Source organism: Podarcis pityusensis (assembly GCF_964106645.2).
Source record: "Podarcis pityusensis genome assembly, chromosome: 5".
Lineage (NCBI taxonomy): Eukaryota > Metazoa > Chordata > Lepidosauria > Squamata > Lacertidae > Podarcis > Podarcis pityusensis.
This window is the reverse complement of record NC_138032.1, coordinates 54,953,932-54,981,306: the sequence shown is the minus strand read 5'-3', so window position 1 is coordinate 54,981,306 and position 27,375 is coordinate 54,953,932. Positions and strand designations below refer to the sequence as shown.

Genomic DNA, 27,375 nt, shown 5'->3' with positions numbered 1-27,375 from the left:
TAATGTGTAATTTGCTCTTGGGAATCACCAGTGAACTTGAGAACGTGGGACACACTCCTAATAGTTAAGACACATAAATTTGGCCTCCTGTAGCTTTCGTCTGTTCACAGAAGGCTTTTGATCCAGTGGAGAAATCACACTGGTGAAATAGATGAGGAGACCCCCCCCCCATTCTTTCTTCATAATTTCTTCCCAAAATCTGGAGGGCTGGAGGAACCTCTGGAAGAGTACGGCTGCAGGAGGAAGGAGGAATTGGCAAAAAATTACTCCCTTCTTCCTTCCATTGGTAGGAGCATCCTGGGCAGAATTCTGCTTTGGAATTGTTACTGCCAGTTGAGGGTAAGTCTGAGTACAACCCAGTTTCCCTGAATAATCAGTTTTTATAATACATATCGTTGGATTTTTCATCCTTGGAGTTCTATCCTTTTGTTCCTGTATGCCCATGGAACCAAGAGATAAAATTTAATCATAGTTTTAGTAGACTTAATTGCTGAGTGGTTTCCTGCACAGTTGAATAGGCTCAGCTGCCTACCAGTTTCATGCCAGCCCACTTTTGCTGGTATTTAAGCAGAGAAGCAACCCATCCCCAAGCCCAAGGCAATATAAGCACAGTACCTGATTCATGTAGGAGAGCACAAGGTATCAACACCATCCAAAATAAGCGTATCTGGGCACCCATGTTTCGGGTGGGTTTCTGCTAAAATAAAGAAATGGTGAATTTCAGAATTTATAAGCATTCTAATCTGCTCCGGAAAGCATGTGGTTTGCAATTTGATCTTTCTTCTTGAACTCCCAGATCTATGTCACGGAAGTCCGGGATATTTTCATTTCACAATCCATATCCCTGGAAATAGACAGTTACTGATTATTATTGCTTTGGAGAAGCCAGTGGGAACATCAGTGCCCAACACTCAATAAATCACATATAATGCCATCTGATTTAACTGCTCCAGGAAATACTAGTGTTTCCCCCCAGAGGTAATGGTGTTGTTTAATCTGCTTTCCAAATACCAGCATGTTATCCTAGATGTAGAGATAGAGTGCTCAGGTGAGAAAACAGAAAGGCTCCTTTTACCATTAATAATTGTGTAGATGAGGGAATTTCAGCAAACCTTGCTTGTATGACAACTATGAATTGCATTTCCTCTGCCTTAGTTTATTTATCTATCTAGATTTGTAGACCACCCTTCATCACTTATACTGATCTCAGAGCAGTTTTCAGAATATTATAAAATAAACAACAGCTACAGGAATACACTTCAGTTAAAACAATAATTAAAACTAACAAAGCCACAGAAGAGCCCGTGTTTCTTTGGGTGGCAGAACTGCATTGCAGAGTTGGAACAGGACCATGTTTCAAAGAATGGCTGCTTTTTGGCCCCCATATTGTTCCAGAAAGTGCAAATTAGTTGGTTTGCCCATTCAAATTGAATCTAATTTCTCCCCCATTCCTCCTAACATTCTCCACAGAATAGGTACACATTTTAATGTCAAAGAAAGTGTTTGGCTCTAAACCAGAGGTGGGAAACCTTTTACAGCCCAAGGGCCACATTGTTTCATCTTCTGGGGGCCACACACCAGTGGAGGGCAATTGCCAGAGGAAAAATGGGCATGGCTAGTGGTAGTGGATGTGGTCAGAGGCAATAGCAGGTGAAACAGCAGCTGTGACGCTAACCCTTGCATGGGAGGCTGTATTCTAAGTACACAAAAACCAGATGTTTCTATACACACAACTCCCACCCAGCAGACATTAATCCACCAAGTAAGAAGCCATATAGTGCAAAGTGCAAAGACATAGTCAAGCTAAGTAAATCACTCAATTAGAAATCAGAGTAGGGCTGGTGAGTGTGTGTGGCATGGGTGGGGGGATCCTGAGGCCTGGAGGGGCCATACTACTGAGCAAACTACAAGAAATTCTGTTAAGATAAATCAAGTTTTGTTTGGGACTAATCCACAAAAAACAGGTGTTAGTGACTGCAATCTTTATTTGCCAAGTCTTGCTCAATAATAGAGAGAAAAGCTGATCTTGAGCAGATAAGCTTGTGAGCTGGGAAATTCCAGCTTCAAGGTGTGCCTCACCCCTTAAGGCACTGGAGAAGTTGTGACTACATGGTCACAGGTGAGCTGCCGTTCTTTCAACTTCGCACCTCTCCAATCTGCAATCTAGAATAAGAATGCTGACATACTTTATGGGGTAGTATGAAGATTCCTCAGATTTAAGGGGGGAAGCTGAGGTTGGGAAGTGCTGAATAAATGCTAAGAATTATTTCAAACCCCCATTTCTATTTCAAAATGGATTGGTCACATACGTTAAAAGTTGATTTGGCCTCATGCTAGTTTCCCCCTTTTGATTTTGTTGGAAGAGGAAAACGCCTGGTCCCAAAGTGCCCTAGAACACATGGAAAGCAAGTCCATATTCAGAAAGGGTGGTGACCTAATAGATCTGCATTAATCCTCCCCCCCCCAGCTGCTACCGCATTGCTTCACATGCAATGCCATTCCGGAGGACCTCTTACATGGCTTGGGGGAGCGCAGAGGACTGCAGTGTGAAGGACAAGGCAGGAAAGCCTCATTCCACAAGCAGAACACCAACTGCTCTGCTAGAGATTGCTGGGCCAAATTGGATAAGGCGCCATTCATGCCTCCAGCAATTTTCTGAATAGCTTTTTGAAAAGTAAATAGCAGGTGTAGACCTCCGACCTAGATCAGAGGAGAAAATGGCTCACCCAGTAGAGTGGAGCTGCAAGGCTAGTTCTCAGCAGGTGTGTTGCTGACCTTTATGGAAAGAGTCGAGGCGGTGAGGAGGTCAGCATGGTGCAGGTGCACCAGGAGAACCAATCCAGCCCCCTCACGGCTTGACCTGCACCTCCCCCACTTCCCCAATGACTCATCTTTCTCCCTCTTGATAAACCAAATCAGGACCACAGTGAACAGCAAAGGATTAAAGCCCCTTATCTCCCACATAATGTTCCCAGTCTAGGTCAACCCGCTGTTCTTTTGCCAGTGCTGAAGTAAGTTTCCACTGCCAGCCTGGTCACCATTTGTAAGTGGAATGAGAGGTGGGAGAAGCATCTTGTACCTTGGCCCAGGCAGAAAAATGTATTAAATCATCTCTGCTGGAGTGTGGCAGGGAGACAAGCCGAAGTAGCCATCATGATGTTCAGTGAATGCAGGAATCAACCCCTTAAGTCTCAGTCCCCGTGAAGGACAGTCATTCTCTGTAATGAAATTAAATAAAAAATTAGCCTAAGCTTTCAAGCTTTGCTAGTAACATGCCTTCAGACTTTGGTCACATCCATTTAAAGTGCTCTTATACCACATTAACCTTTAAATAATTTCTCAAGATTCTTTGTGGGAAGCCATGAGTGGGGTCACTGTGATGTAGTGGTTGGGTGTTGGACTGAAACACAAGAAATCCAGGTTTTAGACCCTGCTTGGCCATGAAACTTGCTGGGTGACCTTTGGCTGGTCACTGACTCTCAGCCTAACCTACCTCACAGAGTTGTTGTGAGGATAAAATGGAGGACAAAGATTATGTAAGTCATTCTGGGTTCCAGGGAGGAGAAAAGGCAGACTATAAATATAACAATAAATAAATGTGCATTCAATGTATGGGTGGTATTCTACCAAGTTTTCCTCAGAGTAGACCTACTGAAATTAATGGACCTAATTTACTCCTGTTCATTAATTTGAATGGGTCTACACTAACTTGTCTGACTACCACTCATTGTAGAACATAAATATTTGGTTTATTTGCAGATACAATTGGTGAATGCATTGAATTTGGGAACTAGGGCCTAATCCCCCACTCCCATCTCTGCACTTCCTTCCTTCTATTCTCTTATGAGCACAATGACATGATCAGGTATGTTGTTCACACTGCATCACAACCAAGCTGCTCTGGTGTAAGGAACAAGATATTGACATCATAAAGAAAATCGCAGATGCAAAGAACAATAAATACCGGGCAATTTGGATTCTTGCAGAGGCCTGAAACTCAGGGTAAAAAAACAACAAAGGTGCTTAGTCATTAATCCAGATATGATAGACAGATTTAATTTAAATAAGCAAAAGGGGGAAGGAGTGCAGGTGACATCAAGGCTGACCTTTGTGGACATGGAATGATTCTTAAAATGTTTCCTGTAATAACATCTGTTTTGAAAATATCAGTCAAGCCTACCTATGAAACAAAGGTGGCTTGTTAAAATTTAGTTGATTGGCAGGAATCAGCTCTCTCTCTGTGTGTGTGTTGCTCAGTGTAGGAAATCCTGGGAACTACCTGTTCTTTCTGTCTTTCAAGACTTCCTTTCAATGCTTGAAATTAAACACGTGCCATATATATGAATGGGAATACAATTGCCAGTAGGCACTTCCTTGCCTTTTAGTGTTTGGATTGCAAACTTCACCTGGTAAGAATAGGACAACCTGAAGTATTATCCTACCCTATAATCTGGGGTGTTTTCCCCAAACCATGTCCATCTGCAGGTACCAGACACACCTGGATCAGCTGTGCAACTGAGCTCTTTCTTCCTCTTTTTCTGAGAAAGGAATGTGGTAAAATGTTTCCTGTTTATGATGCTGAGTTTCTATTAATTTCCCCTCGAATTTAAAGAAGTGCGTAATTCTAATGAATGATTAGAAGTGGCACAATAGTATCGCTTTAAAATTTCTGCTGGCAAAGTTCCCACTCAAAATAGCACGAGGAGGAAACCCTGCCCCACGCTGAGGTTTCTTTCAGCACTTCAAGAAGAGGTGAAGAGGTTTGGCCTTTATTGTTAACCCTGCTCTGTTGGGCAAGGAAGGATCAGGAAATGTCCCCATAGACCTTGCATAAGGAAGCACGAAGAAAATCCTGGAAGGTCATCAAGAATTTATTCCCTGGGTATTTAACTGTACACAATGGAGGGCGAGCTCTTTTTGTTTCAGGGCCAAAGTAGGGCCAGACATCAGACACACCATTAGCAATTGCATGAATGGCTTTTCCTCCCTTTTGTAGCAAGTAATGGCAAAGTAGCCTGGTTTTTGCAGGTCTAAAAGTACGATGGTACCTTGGAAGTCGAATGAATCCATTCCGGAAGTCCATTCGACTTCCAAAACGTTCTGAAACCAAGGTGTGGCTTCCGATTGGCTGCAGAAAGCTGCTACAGCCAATCAGAAGCCACGGAAGTTGCATTGGGCATTTGGGTTCCAAAGAACATTCACAAACTGGAACACTCACGGGTTTGCGACATTCGGGAGCCAAAGTATGACTGTATCAGTATCACACACAATGTCTCTGAGGCCCTGCAACAAACTGTTGAAATGTGGAATGTGGATCCACTAACCCTCTGAATCCTGAGTTCCACAGCAATCACTCAGCATTTTGTCCCCACTGAGCATGCTTTCTCCTCCTTGGGCTGTTTGGGGTTGGGGAGAGGGGCACCCAGTCCCAGCTGCATTGGAATCTTGAAATTCTCCATTGATTTCTATGGGAAGATCTCACTGGATACACTTAAAAATAGCATCTAGCCCATGGTGGAAGCCCTTCATCACAGTTGCAGGCATTGCATGGAGCAGCCACCATGGGGAAGCAATGTTAAGCAGCAGCCCCACTTCTGTAAGAACAGATCTTAGGGTAAAAGATGAGAGAAACTGAACGTGTCCCATGCCTCTATTTCACACTGAGTAATAATAATAATAATAATAATAATAATAATAATAATAATATTGATATCCCACCCTCCCCAGCCAAAGCCGGGCTCAGGGTGGCTAACAACAATAAAATAGCGCAACATTCTAAAATAATAATAATAATAATAATAATTTATTATTTATACCCCGCCCATCTGGCTGGGTTTCCCCAGCCACTCTGGGCGGCTTCCAAAAGAATATTAAAATACTATGATACATCAAACATTAAAAGCTTCCCTAAACAGGGCTGCCTTCAGATGTCTTCTAAAAGTCTGGTAGTTGTTGTTCTCTTTGACATCTGGTGGGAGGGCGTTCCACAGGGAGGGCGCCACTACCGAGAAGGCCCTCTGCCTGGTTCCCTGTAACTTGGCTTCTCGCAGTGAGGGAACCGCCAGAAGGCCCTCGGTGCTGGACCTCAGTGTCCGGGTAGAACGATGGAGGTGGAGACGCTCCTTCAGGTATACTGGACCGAGGCCGTTTAGGGCTTTAAAGGTCAGCACCAACACTTTGAATTGTGCTCGGAAACGTACTGGGAGCCAATGTAGGTCTTTCAAGACCGGTGTTATATGGTCTCGGCGGCTGTTCCCAGTCACCAGTCTGGCTGCTGCATTCTGGATTAGTTGTAGTTTCCGGGTCACCTTCAAAGGTAGCCCCACGTAGAGCGCATTGCAGTAGTCCAAGCGGGAGATAACCAGAGCATGCACCACTCTGGCGAGGCAGTCCGCGGGCAGATAGGGTCTCAACCTACGTACCAGATGGAGCTGGTACACAGCTGCCCTGGACACGGATTTAACCTGTGCCTCCATGGACAGCTGTGAGTCCAAAATGACTCCCAGGCTGCGCACCTGGTCCTTCAGGGGCACGGTTACCCCATTCAGGACCAGGGAATCCCCCACACCTGCCCGCCTCCTGTCCCCCAGAAACAGTACTTCTGTCTTGTCAGGATTCAACCTCAATCTGTTTGCCGCCATCCATCCTCCAACCGCCTCCAGACACTCACACAGGACCTTCACCGCCTTCACTGGTTCTGATTTAAAGGAGAGGTAGAGCTGGGTGTCATCTGCATACTGATGAACACCCAGTCCAAACCCCCTGATGATCTCTCCCAGCGGCTTCATATAGATATTAAAAAGCATGGGGGAGAGGACAGAACCCTGAGGCACCCCACAAGTGAGAGCCCAAGGGTCTGAACACTCATCCCCCACCACCACTTTCTGAACACGGCCCAGGAGGAAGGAGCGGAACCACTGTATGACAGTGCCCCCAGCTCCCAGCCCCTCAAGACGGTCCAGAAGGATGTTATGGTCGATGGTATCAAACGCCGCTGAGAGATCCAGCAGAACTAGGAAACAGCTCTCACCTTTGTCCCTAGCCCGCCGGAGATCATCAACCAGTGCGACCAAGGCAGTTTCAGTCCCGTGATGAGGCCTGAATCCCGATTGGAAGGGATCCAAATGGTCCGCTTCTTCCAGGCGTGCCTGGAGTTGTTCAGCAACCACTCGCTCAATCACCTTGCCCAAGAATGGAAGATTTGAGACTGGGCGATAGTTGGCCATCGTGGCCGCATCTAAAGATGGTTTTTTAAGAAGCGGTTTAATAACCGCCTCTTTCAGCGGGTCTGGGAAGGCTCCCTCACGGAGGGAAGCATTCACCACCCCACGAAGCCCATCGCCCAGCCCTTCCCGGCTAGCTTTTATAAGCCAGGATGGGCAAGGATCAAGGAGACAGGTGGTTGGTTTCACTCGTCCAAGCAGCCTGTCCACATCCTCGGAGGTAACAGATTGGAATTGATCCCACACAATTTGACTAGACAGGACTCTAGCACTCCCCCGCCCCGGCCCTGCTCCCACGGTGGCGTCTACCTCTTCCCGAATCTGAGCGACTTTATCTGCAAAAAACTTTGCAAAATCATTGCAGGAGATCATGTGGCCCGTATTGGGCCCCGATGTAGCAGGTGGTTCCGCTAAATTGCGGACCACCTGAAAAAGTCTCCTGCTGCTGTTTTCTGCAGATGCAATAGAGGCGGCGAAGAAAGCCTTCTTCGCCGTCGCTACCGCCACTTGGTAGGCTCGACACTGAGCTCTAACCTGTGTCCGGTCAGCTTCAGAATGGGTCATCCGCCACCGGCGCTCTAGCCGTCTCAACGATTGTTTCATTGCCCTCAGATTCGTGGAAAACCACGGGGCCGTCCGGGCTCCATGCAATCGGAGAGGGTGCTTCGGAGCCAAACAGTCAATAGCCCTGGTTAACTCCACATTCCAGCGGGCCACCAGGGAATCAGCTGAAAGGCCATCAACATGGGATAAAGCATCCCCTACCACTCTCTGGAAACCATTTGGATCCATTAAGTGGCGGGGGCGGACCATCCGAATCGGTCCCACCGTTTTTATAATGAAAAACATTTCATTATAAAAATTAATTAAAACATTATAAAAAATGTTTTTATAATGAAAAACATTTCATTATAAAAATTAATTAAAATCAAATTGATGGCAACCAAAGGAGGGAGTCAGGCTGCGCCCTGACCAAAGGCCTGGTGGAACAGCTCTGTCTTGCAGGCCCTGCGGAAAGATGTCAAGTCCCACAGGGCCCTAGTCTCTTGTGACAGAGCGTTCCACCAGATTGGAGCCGCAGCCGAAAAAGCCCTGGCTCTAGTTGATGCCAGCCTAACCTCTCTGTGGCCTGGGACCTTCAGGATGTTTTTATTTGAAGACCGTAAGTTCCTCTGTGGGACATACCAGGAGAGGCGGTCCCGTAGGTACGAGGGTCCTAAGCCGTATAGGGCTTTAAAGGTTAAAACCAGCACCTTAAACCTGATCCTGTACTCCACCGGGAGCCAGTGCAGCTGGTATAGCACCGGGTGAATGCTTGCAGCGATCACATTCTTGAAGTGATCTTGAAGTGAAAGCCGCTGTGTGTGGTTGAAACATTAAAGTATTATGTTTTTTGCCTTTATCTCTGAGCACCTAGAAGAGGTCACCCAGGCTAGAAAAGTTCAAGCATGCAATAGCTATGGAGAGGTTTCCTTGCAGTGATGTTACCCAATGTGGGTAATTTAATCTTTAGGCTATGATTTGTTTGCTGTACTCAGTTCTGCTGAGCATTCTAGTTTATAGTGTATGAAACGTGTTACACAATATATTTATTTTCCCATGCGTAGAAGGAAGCTGATCTACCCAAGTGAGAGATAACTTCTTATTATCTGTCTTAATTGGGTAGTTTGTTGCCTTATTTTATTTAGCAGATTAAGGCTCAATTCAGCTCCAAAAGATAAGACACTGCTCATCTCTCTTTCACCTCAAAGAGATTAAGGCACTGACCTTATAGGTACTCAGTGGGACTTATTTTTGAGTAGACATGTATAGATAGGTCTGTGCTGTAAGTTTCACAAGATAATGAGTAGTGGTTTTAGGCCTGCTCTATACAGGAATCACATTTGCCAGTGTATTCCCCACAAGGAATGTGATGGTAAAGCAGCACTCAGCATGACTGAACCTCACCCACTTTAATCACCCAGTGATATCAGCTGATTGGCAGATGCTAGTGGCTTAGGGGGAAATGTCTGCTGACCCAAAATGGATCTGCTGACAAGACAAGATTGGCCTGAGACTAGAGGTTGCCCATCCCATTTTAGAGGAATCTTATGTTGGACTTCATCTCAATCCTTCATCCTTCATCTCCATCTTCACCTCCATCCTTTAGAAGTCATGGAATGACTTCTCATCCAGAACCTGCCCCAAGGCATTGCCCAGCTACCAAAGGACTCTGCTCCAGGCATTCCCCAAATACCATAATTGTTGAATTCAAGAGTTTCCAGTCCAAGCTGGGGGTGGGGTGGGGGTGGTTGGCATTTATGTATTATTCTGTTTTATTATTAGTAGTTTATTTTTATTTATTTATTTAAAGAAACCTTGCACACTTAAAAAAAAAATAGCTCAAAGGTAAGTCTTCCAGAAGAAAGTACAATGCAAATATGAGGCCTCCTCTCTTCAGTGGTCCCTTAAGAGCTAGAACATAGGTTAATTTAATTGCTTGGCTGCATTGCTCAGTTGTATTATTTGTATTCTATATTTTTGCTATGTGAACTGGCTGGGGAATATTGATAGAAGGGAAGATTATGATACAGCAGCTACATTTTTTTCAAAGTACAAGCATCTGATTCCTCACACAAAGGACGTCATATGTTGAAGTAAAACACAATAGTCTCGCTCATGGAAAATCCAGTGAGCTATGCACATTGCCATTACAATTGTTACTTGAAAGACCAAACCAGATGTTCTGTAAAAAGCGGTCCTGGAGGAGCTTGTGAAGTATCAGGACTGTAGGCAAAATGGAAGCTTCCATCCCAATGCCAACAGCAGCTTGGCGAGGGGTGATTGTCCTTGGGACCACAGCAGGGAGGAAAGGTTCAAACTGTCCCTATCCATCCCCTGCAGTCCTGGTCTCCCCAGTCTCTCTGTCTTCCTGTTTCTCTGTCTGTCTCTCTATCTGTCTGTCTGTCTCTCTCACTCTCTCCCACCTGCTTTGCTAGGGCCACTTTCTAAGTAAACATAACCATGAAACATTCACACTTCCACAGCTGGTGCATGCAAGTTGATGCTTGAAACATATCTTGATCTCCAATATATTCTGGTTTGGGAGCATAACCAGGCATGATAGGAAACAAGTCAACACAGAGTTAGGGTTTTTTTAAAATCTAGAAAATGGAAGATGGAACTGTATTGATTAGATTCTTCCTGGATATGTAGAGTGTTAGTTGTTTCTTTTGTTTTATTTGTAAGACAGTGTGTGTCTGGATCCCTTTCCCAACCATACAAGCACCAGCACAGGCGGTAGAAAACAAGAGTTAAGATATAGTAATACAAGACTAGTCTTGTCTCCTGTTGCTCTCATTTGTTTAAGTGTCCACAAGGTGGCATTGTTCAGCCATAGAAAAACTATTTACACAGGGGCCCTAAGAAATCCAGAAAATTAGAAATCTTATTTCCTTTTCCTTCCCTTATTCATATTTTAAGAATGGTTTAGTACTGGGCCATCAGTGTGTGGAAATGAAATTAGGGGTCTCTTATCTGTAAGCCATGTTGTATGAGGAATTTGATTTCTTTTCCAAAGTGCTTAGTAAATTTCTAGTGCTGTGTATAAATGTGAGTGACTGAGTACATGAGGATGATGCTTTGTTAGCTGGAAGAGCAGTAGGTTGCTACACAGTATGTTCCTATTAGAAAATCTCCACAATCCTATATATGTAGACCCAGAAGACAAGTAAAACTCATTGAGTTCAATGGAACTTACTCCCATGTAAGTGAATATAGGGCTGAAATCTTAAGGTCATCTATGTTAACTCCCAGTGCACCAATAATTTATTTTAGGTCATAGATAAGAATGCATGGTGTTCACTGATTCAGTATCATTGGCTCTGCTCCTTGGCCATGCTGGTAGGGGCTGATGGGAATTGCAGTCCACATCTGGAGGGCGCCATGTTGGCTACCCATGATTCAGTTGAAAAACAGAAGGGTGAGTGCTTCATAACACCGTGAGACCACATAACACCGGTCTTGAATGACCTACATTGGCTCCCAGTACGTTTCCGAGCACAATTCAAAGTGTTGGTGCTGACCTTTAAAGCCCTAAATGGCCTCGGTCCAGTATACCTGAAGGAGCGTCTCCACCCCCATCGTTCTACCCGGACACTGAGGTCCAGCACCGAGGGCCTTCTGGCAGTTCCCTCACTGCAAGAAGCCAAGTCACAGGGAACCAGGCAGAGGGCCTCCTCGCTAGTGGCTCCTGCCCTGTGGAATGCCCTCCAACCAGATGTCAAAGAGAACAACAACTACCAGACTTTTAGAAGACATCTGAAGGCAGCCTGTTTAGGGAAGCTTTTAATGTTTGATGCATTATTGTAATTTTATTATTTTGTTGGAAGCTTCCCAGAGTGGCTGGGGAAACCCAGCCAGATGGGTGGGGTATAAATAATAAATTATTACTATTACTACTATTACTACTACTACTCCTATAAACATTGCAACCCAGGAGTGTCTGTGTCTCAGCAGAATGGACACCAGTGGCTGATTCCCCCTTTTCCTGCATGCCTCATATTGGACACAATGCAGTAAAAATAAAAGGGAGAATATCCAGGCACATAAAGGATGAGATCAGTTTTAAAGGGTTGCATTGTATAAAAGGCCAAATTAGAGGCTCATGGGGTAAGTGGTCTGTGACTGAGCCACTTATGGTCTCAATCAGGCAAGGCAGAGTCATATCAGCACCTTGGATAGAGCAATGTTTAAGTGTTCTGGCTGGAGCCCTTCCCATTACACTGAGCTTGTGTAGGGTCCTATGGTTTGAGGGCAATGGTTCCTGCTCAGCTAAAAAGGCTCAGTAGCAATTTTTGGTCAAATCAGCCTCTCAATCTAGCTCATCTCAAGTGGCTGTTGTGAGGTGAACATTGCAAACCAGTGTGCACAGTGAAAAGTGTGACAGAAACAACAACACCCAGCAGGAACAATAGCAATGTGTTCTTGTTGCACACCACAGTTGTGAATATGAAATGGAGAATCTCCCATAAGTACAGAGAACTGAAACATATATTTATGAAATGCTTTTATTTAAAGGCTAATAACTGCACAAGCAATATGCTCAAAGCTGATAGAAACCTGATTAAAGTCGCCCATGAATCAATTAATTTTGGCATTCTGAAGTGGCGGTCTGCAAGATCAACCAGAGGCAATAGGTGTATCAAAAGTACCAGTGTGCTCACATTTTAATTTTCAGATGGGAATTATGAAGTCCGTCCTGAAGAAAAGAATAAACAAATAATGCCACGAATGCCTAAAACAGGTGTGAAACAGCAGATTTTCTGGACAAATCCAGAAGATTTTGTCTAGACAGGTTTTGTTTAGACAAAGGATGTGAAAATCTCAGGATAATTGCTTTAAAATGTTTGTATTAACTTTCCCATAGCAATCTACAAAGATTCAAAAATCAAATCACCTTTAAAGGGACAAAGTACTCAAGTAATACACTTTCATTATACAGCTTTAGGCGCCTGGCAAAAATGTTCCTTTTTAACCAGGCCTTTGGTTGATTTGATTGAAATCCTATACCCTTTAAAAATGTTTTTTTTCCTGGGGGGTTGTTTTTATTTTGATCGTGTATTTTGTGGTTTTATATTTTGATTTTTATTCTGTGTATTGCCCTGAGACCCCTGGGTATAGGGCAGTATAATAATAATAATAATAATAATAATACCTGAGCAGATGACACTGGCATCTTCAGCATGGTCACAATTATGCATTCCCCAACCTGCGTGAGAACACTGAAGCAGTGAAGATTCACTTCCTGTGCACTCCACATTGTCCAGGAGGATGCTGCCTGAGCCTTGACCAAAACGGGCACTTCCTGGTGCTGACAGAGCTGGTCTACATCCAAGCTCTCTGCAGACCACATGTGCATTATTCATGCTCCAAAGATCATCACAGACAGTCCCCCAGGTTCTATCGTGATATACTTCAAGGCGACCTTCACACCTGTTGCTTCCATTAACCAACCGTAAGAGAGGTACTTTGGGAGAGAGAGAAAACTTTTCAATCTGAAGACTAAATTCTGCATTGCGAAACTGTTCAAAGCCATGGACATTAAACACATATTCCTCTTGGAATCTGATAGTATGAAATTACTTTGTGACCCAGCTCCTTCTCGCATTGCTGTTACTTGGACTTAACCTCAAATTTCAAAAGGATTTTAAAAAACCATCTCCAAACAAAGTTGCTGGAGGAATCATGAATTACACAAACTGCATGAGGTATCTAAGGGATTATGTCCATCACCCTAATATAATTTTATACTAACATTCAAAATTATGAGATGTTTTATTTCTATATATTTCAAACTGTTTGGAGAAAATACCCAACATTAAATGAATTTCTTGCTGATCCTTACGAACAAGAAATAAAACTTACCACGCAGTTGAAGACGTTTGGTAGCTGTGAAAAATGATAAAAAGTCATTTCCTTTTAGCATTGATTTTATACACACACACACACACACACACACACACCCAATAATTAAATAATTTTTACAGCTGTTGTTATTTAAGAATTTGCTACATTACTTTGGTTGCTGAGGATACTATTAGAATATGCATGATCCATATCAGTTCAATGAAATCTTCCCTGCAATCTGATTCGGTGACTGATTTGGTCTCATTGGCCTCCAGGAATAGCTTGAGGACAACCACAATCTGGGAGGCAGTGTCCACATCCCCAACCCTGCATGCTTCTTCTACAATGGCCTACTGCCCTTCACACTGTGGTAAAAATGCCCAGCACCCCTTCTGCAGGTTTTGAGGAGATCATGGGTAGTGAAGGAAGGAGGAAACATGTCACCTAAACATGTCACCTAAACCTCCACAATCAGGTGGAATATGTGGGTGATTCGGTGGATGCCCACAATTCCACTTTCATGTGCCATCTTTACCATATTCACTTCCCCATCCCCCAATATTTTCTTAATATTTATCGTTCTCCACATTTCCACATCAGTTTGCAATGAAAAAAAGGAAAGTTCTTAGGAAAATTCACCACTATTTTCCTGCAAATTTCTAATATGCACGCTTGTATTAAACTTTCCCTAATACACACATTGTTGCAAAGCAACTTCCCCTAAAAGAACACATTTCTGTATGCTGTGTGTGTGATTGCTAATATAGGCATTTCTATGCACACACTTATCTAAGTATCTGTATTTTTGTACAAAGTACTTGGTTGGAAAATTGCACTCCACGATTTGGAGAAGCTTGAATATAAAAGGATGGTTGTTTTGGTTTGTGTAGTGTTTTGAAAGGTACAAATTAATTAAGTCAGCCTGGATAGCTTAGTTGGTTGGCGCTTGGTGCTGATAATGCCAAGGCTGTGGGTTTGATCCCCATATGGGACAGCTGCATAATCCTGCACTGCAGGGGGTTGGATCTGATGATCCTAAAGACCCCTTCCAACTCTACAATTCTATTATTCTAAATTGGCCTTTAAGGTTAGATTGAATTATTATTATTATTATTATTTATTAAATTTATATACCACCCTTCACACGAAGATCTCAGGCCAGTTCACAAGATAAAAATACAAGATAAAAGCACAAATCAATAGAACAAAGGCATTGAATCCCCTACCCTATGAGAAAATCAAATTGGTGCAGACTTAATCACAACATGAGGATTGATAATTATTTCCTTTGCTGGATCAAGGTATGTTGAACTAATAAAGTTATCAAGAATGTGAACTTACATGGTCTTCTTGGTTCTTTATTGCCTGTAAATAACAAACATGATACACTGTTATATATAGATATAGATATAGATATAGATATAGATATAGATATAGATATTTAATGCCTTAATCCAGATGAGTCAACACACATGATTCTTCATCTCTAACCAACAACCTTAGCTTTAAGCACATACTCCTCTGCGAGTAAACTAAAGGGGAGGGGAAAGTGGAGTGTATTTAGTTCTCATCACTCTTCCCTCCCTGATGATCAGTGCAGGAAACCTTTCAGATATGGACATGCTCCCAACAGAAAAATAACTTAGTTCTGGGACATTAGAAGAAACTGCAAATTTGCTGATACATGGATTTCATCCATGACATCACTGTGTGGGGAATGGCTGTAGTTCAGTGGTAGAGCATCTGCCTTGCTTGCAGAAATATCTGTTTCAATCTCCAGCATCTCCAGGTAGGTCAGGGCAAGTCTACTGTTAGAAACCTTGGGTTGCCACTGCAAGTCAGCATAGACCGTAATGAGCTAGGTGGACCAATGGTCTGACTTGGTATAAGGCAGCTTCTTATGTTCCTATGGACACCTGTCACTTAACCTGAGGATATTTCACTTAGATATAAGCAAGAAAAAAAAAATGAAAATATTACTCTCATCTGAATCATAAATGCTAAAATTAGAAAGAAGCATTGATTCCTTTACAACTGATCTCCAGTCATTCAGACATTAAACATACATATATGCATAAAACCATCTTTTTAAAAAGGAAAAAGAAAGAGTACACCTGTGCAGATGACGCCAGCGTCTTCTACATGGACACAGTTATGGATTTTCCATCCTCTGTGGGAGCACTGCTCAAGAGAAGTTTCATTTCCTCTGCATTGCACATCATCCAGGAGAATATTTCCAGAGCCTTGGCCAAAATGGGCGTTTGTTGTAGCTAATAGAGCCCGGCCACACAGAGCTTGTCCACAGACCACGTGTGCATCATTTATGTCCCAACCATCATCACAGACGCTCCCCCAACTTCCTCTGTGGTATACTTCAAGCCGGCCTTCACATCTGTTGGTTCCATTGACCAGTCTCAATACAGCATCTTTGAACAATAAATTAACTTTGTTTTAGAAGCTATGCTTTCTGATCTCAAGGAGAAAAATATTTCTTATCCTAGTTGCATTTCACTGCCAGGCCCTAAGGAATCATAAAACTCTCTGGGAAAATATAGGTATAAACTAAATTATTAATTTACAGTTAATTTACAGGTACTATATTAATTTACATTTTCAGAAGGGTGTGTTGCACATAGTGGGTTGGATTCCAGACTTACCTATCTTCCTTGGAATGCGAAATGAAGAGAACTTAAATTAGTCATAGTTAGATTAGTTCCTATTGATTTGAATTGTCTACTTTGACTAAGTTTGGTTAAAACCCTCTCTTTTGTACAGCTCCTAAATTTGCAGACAACTCGTATTAGCAATCATTGTTAATTTTTCAGAATTAAAATCCTACTTAATTTTGAAGAAGTTAGGTGTTGGAGAGGAAAGATATACAGATATATATTGTGTGGAAAGTATGAAATATCATACACCCTGTTGTTGTTTAGTCATGTCTGACTCTTTGTGACCCCATGGACCAGAGCACGCCAGGCACTCCTGTCTTCCACTGCCTCCTGCAGTTTGGTCAAATGCATCATACACCCTAGCTATCGAATTCTTTTAGACAGGTGAATATCTTTTCTCAACTCAGTTTGCACATGGAAATAGAGTATATCCTATGATTCTGCTTCTGCTTATACTCATTGAATGGGTGCTATATCTTGAGGTGTCAGACAAATTGACTGGCTGATTGCAAGTTTGTATCTTTGAAATAAAAAGAGACATACTAAGTTCCAGAACAACCCAACTGGTGATTAGTGTAACAGTGGATTTTTTCCAGCCCCCTTCAAACTATGTTCCTCATAACAACTGAATAACTGCTCCTCAGTGTTCAGGAGTAAGATTCAACACAATGCAATGGGGCAGTTTATTGGAAGAGTGGTGGTTATGGAATTCTTTATTATTTTATAATGAATGCTCCCCACATCAAATGGGGGGGTGCCTTTTGCGTGGTCGCGCACAGCCCCCTGGATCCCATGCGGCTCCTGGCAGTACAGGCTGGCTTCGCCCTCCCCAGGCTGGATACCTGGAGGTCTCTGCCTACCTCAGCCAATTACCCAATCCCGCTTGGGGAGGCGTTACCAGGGGATTGGCCAGGTAGGGGGAGGGACCACCCTGCCCACACAACAGAGGGTGGATCTTACCTGGGAATCGTCAGTTGGCTCCACATTTCTAAAATAATAAAAAATAACCTATCCAAACTTGGGATGCTAAGCAACTGATAATGTTTTGATAGACAGAATAAAAGAGACTACACTTAGATATATGTAAGATACATTAACTGGCCAATTGATACACTAATCTAAACCACACATGCTAAACAATGTGGATGTGAGAAACACTTATTCCTTTACAGCTGATCACCAGTCATTCAGAAATTAAATAGACATTTAGGAATAAAATGATCCAAATTAAAAAAGGAAAGAAGAAAAGTGCACCTGTGCAAATGACTCCAGCAATATCCTGATGGCCACAATTATGAATTTCCAAATTGTGATGGGGGCAATACCCAAAAGAAGTTTCGTATCCTCCACACTGCACACCACCGAAGAGAATATTGCCAGAGCCTTGGCCAAAATGAGTGCCTTTTGTAGCTGACAGAGCCCATCCACATCCAATTTGTCTGCATACAACGTGTGCATCATTTATGTCCCAACCATAATCACAGACTGTTCCCCAATTTCCTCTGTGGTATACTTCAAGGCGACCTTCACATCTGTTGGTTCCATTGACCAGTCTCAAGGACCCATCTTTGAACAATAAAAAGAGTATCCATTTAGAAATCAGTTTCTGTTCTCAAGAATTTCACGAGGAGAAAACAGATTAGATTGCATAATAAGACTCTAATAAACAAGGCCCTTCCTATCTCTAGGAAGATATAAACTAAAGCAGTGGTGGTTAAGTCATGGTCCATGGACTGCATCCCGCCCTGAAAAGACCTACTTCAATATTTTGCACAGTGTCAAAAAGGAGATCGACTGATACGCATTTTAGGAGAGAGAAAGATTGAATCTTAGTCTATTCAAGTAGATAGCACCTGGAGGACCAAAAGAGCTGATTTGAGAATGCAAGTGTCTACCCTCCAGGTTCATACTGTCTCCAAAATATATTTATTGTATTGCATCAGGAATGGAAGTTCATGGATTTATTAGAGTGGATTATGAAAGGCCTCTCCTCCTTCCGGAGGGGAGGTGTTGTGAGCGGGAGATGATTCCCATGTCATGCAGGGGACATTCTGCCCCCTGCCCCACTCACATGGCTGGCGCGTCATGCCCCCTGTTGAGCACCCAACCGGGGGGCTTGGTGGGGGCATGGTTTGCTGCTCAAATGCAGCTGTGCCAGTCATTCTGCCCATTGCGCTCACCTTTTCGCCTCGAGTCACCCACCCACCACTCCCTTTAGGGCTTAGCTTTCTCTTGACCTTGCTATGGACCTATGGTTGGTCGCCCAGGTTGCCCAGGGGGCCTGGTAGGGATTTTTTCCAACTGGCAAATTGGCACCGGCCTTTTGGCTTTTTTCGCCTACCTCGTAGCAATCGTCACAACTTCCTTGGTATTTGGCGGTTAGGCATTGGAATGTGTTGTTGGTGTGTGGAAGGGCAAGGTGTGGCCATCGCCTACCCCTTCAATTTTGGGTATTCCGTTAAAGGAATCTGGCGGTCGTGGATCCTGTCCGATGCTTGTGTGGCGGGGGGCTATGGCACGACCCTCGGTGACATCAGGGGAGAGCTTATAGTTGTATTAGCATCAACAGCCTTCACCGACTGGTGGTTAACCCCTCATTAGACTCACCCCTCTCCGAGTGGGTGGAGTCAAATCTTCTGTGGTCCAATGCCTAAGCCAATACCTTCTCACATGCTGTAATCAATAAAGTTGTGGCCTTTTCTCGCCCATTAACCTTATACACTGTGTCCACGTGTCTTTATTCCACCAAGCGGGGATTGGGTCCTCAAATCACAAGCATCATATAACCTCACTGTTGTAGCTCAGAATAATCATACTGGATCTCAGATTGATCTTCATAACCAATTTAAATGAATTGGAAGCACAGAATGAGAATGAGAATTCTCAGTGATGAACTGTGTTGGATTCTACTCCCCTACCCACATTAATGAACACATCACAAATTAAATTTCATTGTCTTCATGGATGTTTTAGGGTGACATAAATTAGTCCAAATGCTGCTCTTCTCATGCACTGCCATACCTTGTCTGCACACAGTGCTACAGCTTGACACAATGTCACTAAGCGGCATTGCTGAAATGAACTTTTGCAGGTAAAACACATTTATATCCAAGAAGCAGATCTTGTGATGCTTCACAAAACCAAGTTCATGAACAAGAATTTGGCTCTCTAGGCTACATCCACACCAAACATTTAAAGCACATTTATGGAACTTTAACAGTCATGATTTCCTAGGAAATCCTATGAAGGTTGGAAGGAATTTAAAGGCATGGTGTGGATATGGACAGTCAATAAATGAGAATTCAGGAAACAGATTCATTTAAATGTGTGTTGTGTTGATATTTGCATTCACCAGATGGCTGAAACCAAGGTTGCTGTTAGTCATGGATAGGGAACCTGTAGCCCTCAGATGTTGTTGGACTACATCTCCCATCATCCCTGACCATTGGCTTTGCTGGCAGGGGCTGTTGAGCACTGAAGTCCAGCAATATGTGGAAGGCCACAGGTTCCTGGTGTAAGTGTTCAACTCTACTAATATTAGGATTTCAACAAGCTTGCTATTGGCATTTCATCTGAAGTGTAGTTTCCATGTAGTTCTAATGAATTAATAAACAATTAAACTTACCAAGTTTTTCCGGTTCTCTATTACCTGTAAATAATAAATATGATACATTTTACATTGTTTCATTTAAAACAAAATAGAACTCTGATTGAAGTTTTCATGCATGTAGCAAGCAGGCCCCTGCCTGGAATGAAAAAAGGATATTCTTCCTGGACTAACCTACCAAAAATAAAATGAATAACATGTATCTGATCTCTCTCTATTTAACCTGAGCATATTTCAGTCAGATATAAGTAAAGAGAATTTCACAGACTGACACAACCTTTTAATCTAGACTACCTGTAATATGCTATCAGGAAACAGTAACTAACTTTGACTATTAGTTGTTCAGAAATTAAGTAGACTTGCAGGATTAGAAAGAACAGAAACGTCTAATGAAGCACACATAACAAAGGAGTACCTGAGCAGATCACACCAGCATCTTCTACATGGACACAGTTATGGATTTTCCATCCTCTGTGGGAGCACTGCTCAAGAGAAGTTTCATTCCCTCTGCACCTCACATCATCCAGAAGAATATTGCCAGTGCCTTGGCCAAAATAGGCACTTCCTCTTGCCGATAGAGCCAATCCACATCCAAGCAGTCTGCAGACAACGTGTGCATCATTTATGTCCCAATCATCATCACAGACTGTCCCCCAGTTTCCTTGGTGGTAGACTTCAAGCCGGCCTTCACATCTGTTGGTTCCATTGACCAGTCTCAAGAAAGCATCTTTGAACAATACAACAACATCCTTCTAGAAGCAATATTTTCTGCTCTCAACACTTGGTCCCCCTCCCAATTGTAAAGGCGTCAAAGTACACACATTAAAACAAACATTAGTTTCTTAAGGTATGTTTCATGGTCAGAAACCAAATTGAATAAATCATGATAATTTCTGGGAAGATACATTTTAAATATTTAGAAATTCAGAGCATTCTGCTGAGCACAGTGTTTTCTACATATCCAAGCATATAACAGAAAAATTATTCAAATAATTTGGTAAATAAGAAATAAAATGTACCTGGTATACATATCTGATCCTATAGAAGGTGTGGATGATTTAAAAACACCCAGTTATTTAGTTATAAATTATACAAACACAGAGTTATGTCCATAAATACATAGACATACATATTCACAATGCAATTTATTCCGTTTCCCAATGTTTCTCTATTAATTTCTACATTGCAAAAGCTACTTCTAGAAATTTAGCAGAATATAGAGAAACTTTATTTGCTTGTGTTCTAATTTTTTTAAAACAGATTACGAACAGCAGTGGTTTTGGTCTTAAACAAACATTAACATTCCCTTGAGAGGATCTTTTATAGCAAGCTTTTATAATATGTTCTAGATATATTCTAATTACATTAAGAGTGATACTGATTAATTCAGACATAAAATGGATTTGCATTATTAGAAAATCTAGAAAAATCAGGTGATAAATATATTTTGCTTAAAGAAGGCAAACCTAAGAAATCCATATTGTCTTTCAAAAGAGATCATTATCATTGTGATTGTGCCCAAAGTGACATGCAATATATATACATATATACGGTATATAACAAATAATAAAAAATATCATACAGTATCCAATGAGTATGTTTAAAACTGGCTCTGTACATGCTCAAAAATGCAATAAGAAGCCATGATTAATAGAAGAATCTGACTTTTAATAATGCCTTCTTTAAACATTAAAGGAATTGTGAAAATAAAAAATAAAATGTACCAGGAATACCAGGTCCTCTGGAAGCTGGGGGTGAAAACAACAACAACAAAATTTCTCTTACTCTAAACCGCTTACAAAATTATACAATATGGAAAAATCTGTCAATAAAAATCAATAGTTTTCCTCAAGTATCTTTCCTAAGACATCCTTATTGTATTTCTATATATATATTCTAAATAACAAAAGTGAAAAGTTAATCATGGGTTGCCCCATAAGTTTGTTTGAAATGTCTGTGTGAATTTGATAAATAAAAAATAAATTGTACTTGGCATATCAGATCCTGTGGAAGCTGGTGATGAAAAATGACAACAAGAAAGAATGTTTATCTAGCATGAGTATTCAAATAGATTCCTCTATCTGCATTTTTCTTACTAGAATGCATTTATATATGTTATTTCCACTAATATATGCATTTTGTGCTTAATTTACCTTAGTATATGCATTTTCATAAACATTTCTTCATTGATTTTTTTAGAAAAGTACACATTTTGAAGGAAAGCTGTGTTTTAGTTTGCATATCGTTTCAGAAAGCCCAAATTAGGTAGGTTCACCATAAAATATGAACTGAATTGAGTTTATTCCCCATTGTACCCCTAAAGCCAATATTCCCAATGGTGTACTAAAAGTAGCGCTTGTATATACAGCTGCATTTGTATATACACTTATCTGGAAATTAGACTTCTTTGATCATAGTAAAAGGTAAAGGTAAAGGATCCCTGGATGGTTAAGTCCAGTCAAAGGCAACTATTGGGCGCGGCACTCATCTCGCTTCAGGCTGAGGGAGCCGGTGTTTGTCCACAGGCAGCTTTCCAGGTCATGCGACCAGCATGACTAAACCGCTTCTGGCACAATGGAACACCGTGACAGAAACCAGAGCGCATGGAAATGCCGTTTACCTTTGATCATAGTAAACATGTATAGAATAATGTTGCCAGCCATTATATCCATGTGTTCCTCTTCATAAGAAATATCCTGCACTTGTTTGTTTTCAATTCCTAATTCCACTTTTCCTTGTTGGATTTCCTAAGTATCTTCCCAACTTATTAATATTTCAGAAACAGGCAGGATTTTGACAAATCCAGAATGACCCCCACAATGCCAAAATTGAAAGCATCTTATGCGTTTTGATGGAGCCATAAATACCCATGTCATCTTTATGTGTTCCCTTGCAACAAGCTCTTCCCATCATTCACTGGCAGTTTGTAAGGTCTTACAGATAGGGAGAACAAGAAAAAGAAAAGAAAAAGAATGTTGATAATTTAAGACATATTACCTGATGCACTTAGACATCTTCCATGCAACAGTAACAACAAAGTAAAGATCACCAAGGAATCCATTTTCGCCAAATTGGTTTCTAGGTTGATTAGACATGCACCAGAATATATAGAAATAAGATCTGAAAGGGGGTGTGCCATATTTACTTTATATAAGGAAGTAGTTTAGGTGGTTTTATGCTGGTAAGGGATTGCTTACAGTAATGGTACACTTTGTTGTTCTAAGTTTTTAAAAATTAGTTTCCTGGTCCAGAGATGTAGAATGCTTTGTTCAATTCTGATAACAAAAATATAATAATCACTTGGGTCAAATGCAATGTGAATATTGGCAGAATGTATTGCTTTCATGAAACCTTGCTGTGGTCCCTTGCTGATGTTGGCACGAGACACGAAAAATGCCTTTGATAGACTGATGGGAGTTATTGTACAGCACAGTGCAACTGCCTCTACTATTACAATACCTATGGTTCTTACATTATTATGTAGAATTCCATATCCTTTGGTTCATTGGTATTGGTTAGTGGAGAGTTTAATTTGTTCTTAAACACACTCTAATTACTGTTGCTATATACATGAAAGGACTTGCCTAGGCAGGCACATTATGTAACCCATTTTGTTGTTGTTGTTTAGTCGTTTAGTCGTGTCCGACTCTTCGTGACCCCATGGACCAGAGCACGCCAGGCACTCCTGTCTTCGCATTCAGGGTTGATTTCCTTAAGAATGGTTAGGTTTGATTTTCTTGCAGTCCATGGGACTCTCAAGAGTCTCCTCCAGCATCATAATTCAAAAACATCATTTCTTTAGCCATCAGCCTTCTTTATGGTCCAGCTCTCACTTCCATACATCACTACTGGGAAAACCATGGCTTTAACTATACGGACCTTTGTTGGCAAGGTGATGTCTCTGCTTTTTAAGATGCTGTCTAGGTTTGTCATTGCTTTTCTCCCAAGAAGCAGGCGTCTTTTAATTTCGTGGCTGCTGTCACCATCTGTAGTGATCATGGAGCCCAAGAAAGTAAAATCTCTCACTGCCTCCATTTCTTCCCCTTCTATTTGCCAGGAGGTGATGGGCCCAGTGGCCATGCTCTTCGTTTTTTTGATGTTGAGCTTCAGACCATATTTTGCGCTGTCCTCTTTCACCCTCATTAAAAGGTTCTTTAATTCCTCCTCACTTTCTGCCATCAAGGTTGTGTCATCTGCGTATCTGAGGTTGTTGATATTTCTTCTGGCAATCTTAATTCCGGCTAGGGATTCATCCAGCCCAGCCTTTCGCATGATGAATTCTGCATATAAGTTAAATAAGCAGGGAGACCATATACAGCCTTGTCGTACTCCTTTCCCAATTTTGAGCCAATCAGTTGTTCCATATCCAGTTCTAACTGTAGCTTCTTGTCCCACATAGAGATTTCTCAGGAGACAGATGAGGTAGGAGCAAAATAGTAACAACAGTGGTTAGATAAAATTGGGCCAAATCTTTATTGACAACAGCAGGCAGGGTAAGGCATTTAGTCCCAAGATCACTTCAACATTCCACAAGACCCATGTTGATGGAATGGATCCACCAGGTTTTGACCACCCCAAACCTGTTCCATGGGAGTCAGCCAGTGTTGAACCTTGCCGTGGTGCAAGCCAAGCAAAGACTCCAGGGTGCAGATTCCTGCTAAGCAAATACCTCAACACTGAACTTGGGAGCACTGTGGTTAATCCTCCCCTCAGGCCCCCTATGCCCCCCCCCATACTATGTTGATCTTACCCAGTGCCATTTCCGCCTTCATGCAAACAACGTTCTTTGCCTAACAAAGAAAGTATGCCTAACATACTTTCACTGAAGGAAAAATTAGGAAAACCGCCAGCCAAGTGCCAATCAGGTTGAGAAGGGAAAAAATACTTTCCAGCCCTGTCAACCAGTGAGCCATAATTGCTCAGTGAAGGGTAAACCGAGGGCGGGTGGGTGGGAAGTTCTCAAGCCAAAATGGCCCTGAGCTCCAGGAGAAGCAGCCTTATACAGGCTTTTCCTTCCCCTTTGCAAGAGCTCATGGGGCAGTTTTTACCCCCATGAGCCCACCACACAAACAATATATTGGGCAAAACCTTGCCCAATACTTTGCTGCAATCTATGGAACACAGAGCCACTGGGCAAAAGTGTCTTGTGCTTACTGGGGACAGAACAAGGCATAAAAGGCACACAGGGAATCTGGATAATTACATAAGAAAAAATAAGCAAAATTCAGAGGGATATATATAAAGTAAAGTGGAATGAGTAGAATTACTATATAATTCAGTTCCCAAAACAAACAAAAAGTCTTGTGGCAGCTTCAAGACTAATATATTATCATCAGGTACATGAAGTGTTAGTCCAAATTGCAGGTACAGTGGTACCTTGGTTTACGAACTTAATCTGTTCCGGAAGTCCGTTCTTAAACCAAAGCATTTTTAAACCAAGGCGTACTTTCCCGTAGCAATGGGGGACTCAATTTACAAATGGAACACACTCAACAGGAAGCGGAACATGTTCTTAAACCAAGGCAAAGTTCACAAACCAAAACACCTACTTCCTAGTTTGCAGCGTTCTTAATCCAAGTTGTTCATAAACTAAGCTGTTCTTAAACCAAGGTACTACTGCATATGTACACATGGTCGGGGACTTCTAAACAGTGCAGTAGAAGATCCTGAAAATACAGTGAAATTGGGTAACACTTCAGAATGAATGGAATCAACTAATAATAAAAAATGGTCAAGACTATTCTATGAGTTGATCACTTGCCATTAATGAATATAAAGGGTTGTATCCAATTCAGCCCTAAGACAGGGTTCCATCAACATAAGGATTGCTGTTAGCAGAATTAGCCCCCTTCTTCTTTCCCCATGTGTTCCTGAAATCTATTCTAGGGGTTCCTCCAATCCTCTGGAACAGATTTGGGAAAGGCTCAGGGAAAATCCCATTGCACTCACACTGACAGGATGAGTTCGTAGAATACCACCCTATAGGTACTGAAGAAAACAAGGTGTGTGGAAGAGAAAGGATGCTTAGGTTTGTTTCTGTCATTGTCAAAGTTGCTTCAGGCCGCAGATTATATCAGTTTCCGAAACTTTAAAGGAATTTAAAATGGATTGATTGAGATTTTCATGTTGAAAAGGATCACATTGAAATTATTTGTTCCCACCAGAATTATGTGTAATAAAATTTTGTCTTGCATATAGAAGCATAAAGCTATACTGTGGAATTTGAACTTCTGTTCCCAGGAAGAAAAGTCAAAAGAATGTACTGGAGTATTTTCTTGTGTTTGCATTGTGAACTTTGCTTGTCAAAATTATGTTAATAGTAAGGACATATCTGAGTTGCTTTGACAGCTATTGAACTGGGGACAATAACAATATTTGGAAATTGTCTTCAGTGTGCTTACAGAGTTCAAATTCATGCCAACAAAGTGCCTCAATTGTTTTTTTACAAATTTGAACGCTGAACCCATTTATCTAGGGCAGGAAAGGACTCAGTACTAAGTGATGCAGAGCTATTAATGCGAATCTAAAGCAGTGTCTGGCTTTGGGTTTATAAACATCTGATCTAAAAACTCCATTTGTTTCTGCACTTCCAAAAATGACAGTCCCAGAATGACAGAGAAAAAGATAGACAAAAAGATGATTGGATAATCTCTCTAAACCATAAAATTAAGAATGCAGTATATCTAGCCAGATGTACTATATTTCTGATCACAAGTGGCTGGTGATGGACAACAGGGGCTGGCTACCTCCATTCAGCTTCCAATAAGTTTGTAAATGGCTAGTGTTGGAGCTCTGGTGTGGTCAAAGGAAACAACAACAACAACTTGTATTCTTATTCTGATCATGTAATCATATTCAATAGTAAAGGTAAAGGGACCCCTGACCATTAGGTCTAGTCGTGACCAACTCTGGGGTTGCGGCGCTCATCTCACTTTATTGGCCGAGGGAGCCGGCGTACAGCTTCCGGGTCATGTGGCCAGCATGACTAAGCCGCTTCTGGTGAACCAGAGCAGCACACGGAAACACCGTTTACCTTCCCGCCGGAGCGGTAACTATTTATCTACTTGCACTTTGACGTGCTTTCGAACTGCTAGGTTGGCAGGAGCAGGGACTGAGCAACAGGAGCTCACCCCGTCACGGGGATTTGAACCGCCAACCTTCTGATCGGCAAGTCCTAGGCTCTGTGGTTTAACCCACAGTGCTACCCGCTTCCCAAATCGGATCCTCCTATTCAAGGGTCTGCGTTGCACGCAGGTACTGGTGGAGGAAGAGGAGTGCGGGGGGAGCGCACCGCCCTCGGTAGCACAATCCCATTAGGGAGCCATTGCAGCTGCCCCCCCCACCCGCACTGGGCGCCCTGCCCCCAGGGCACGTGCCAGCCCCGCCCCCACCTGCTCTCTGCCCCCCCAGTGCCAGAGCATGAAGCTCTGCCACTGCGTGCAGGCCCAGGGCACCTCCCCTACACCCATGGAGAGAAGAGGGGGATGAT

General features: G+C 42.3%; 1 protein-coding gene across 1 annotated transcript in view; it reads right to left on the bottom strand.

Annotated features, from left to right (window-relative positions):
- The window catches only part of LOC308477643 (scavenger receptor cysteine-rich domain-containing protein DMBT1-like), a gene marked incomplete at its 5' end in the record, with an annotated part of 64,819 nt that extends 40,173 nt beyond the window's left edge, over positions 1-24,646 (bottom strand). The window contains 9 exons of the mRNA XM_081006373.1: positions 616-697; positions 4,280-4,314; positions 12,919-13,230; positions 13,629-13,652; positions 14,952-14,975; positions 15,725-16,036; positions 17,534-17,845; positions 19,905-19,928; positions 24,637-24,646. Coding sequence (XP_080862499.1) covers positions 616-697; positions 4,280-4,314; positions 12,919-13,230; positions 13,629-13,652; positions 14,952-14,975; positions 15,725-16,036; positions 17,534-17,845; positions 19,905-19,928; positions 24,637-24,646 — 1,135 coding nt within the window. The remainder of the gene's footprint in view (positions 1-615; positions 698-4,279; positions 4,315-12,918; positions 13,231-13,628; positions 13,653-14,951; positions 14,976-15,724; positions 16,037-17,533; positions 17,846-19,904; positions 19,929-24,636) is intronic.
- Between the last annotated feature and the right edge of the window lie 2,729 nt (positions 24,647-27,375).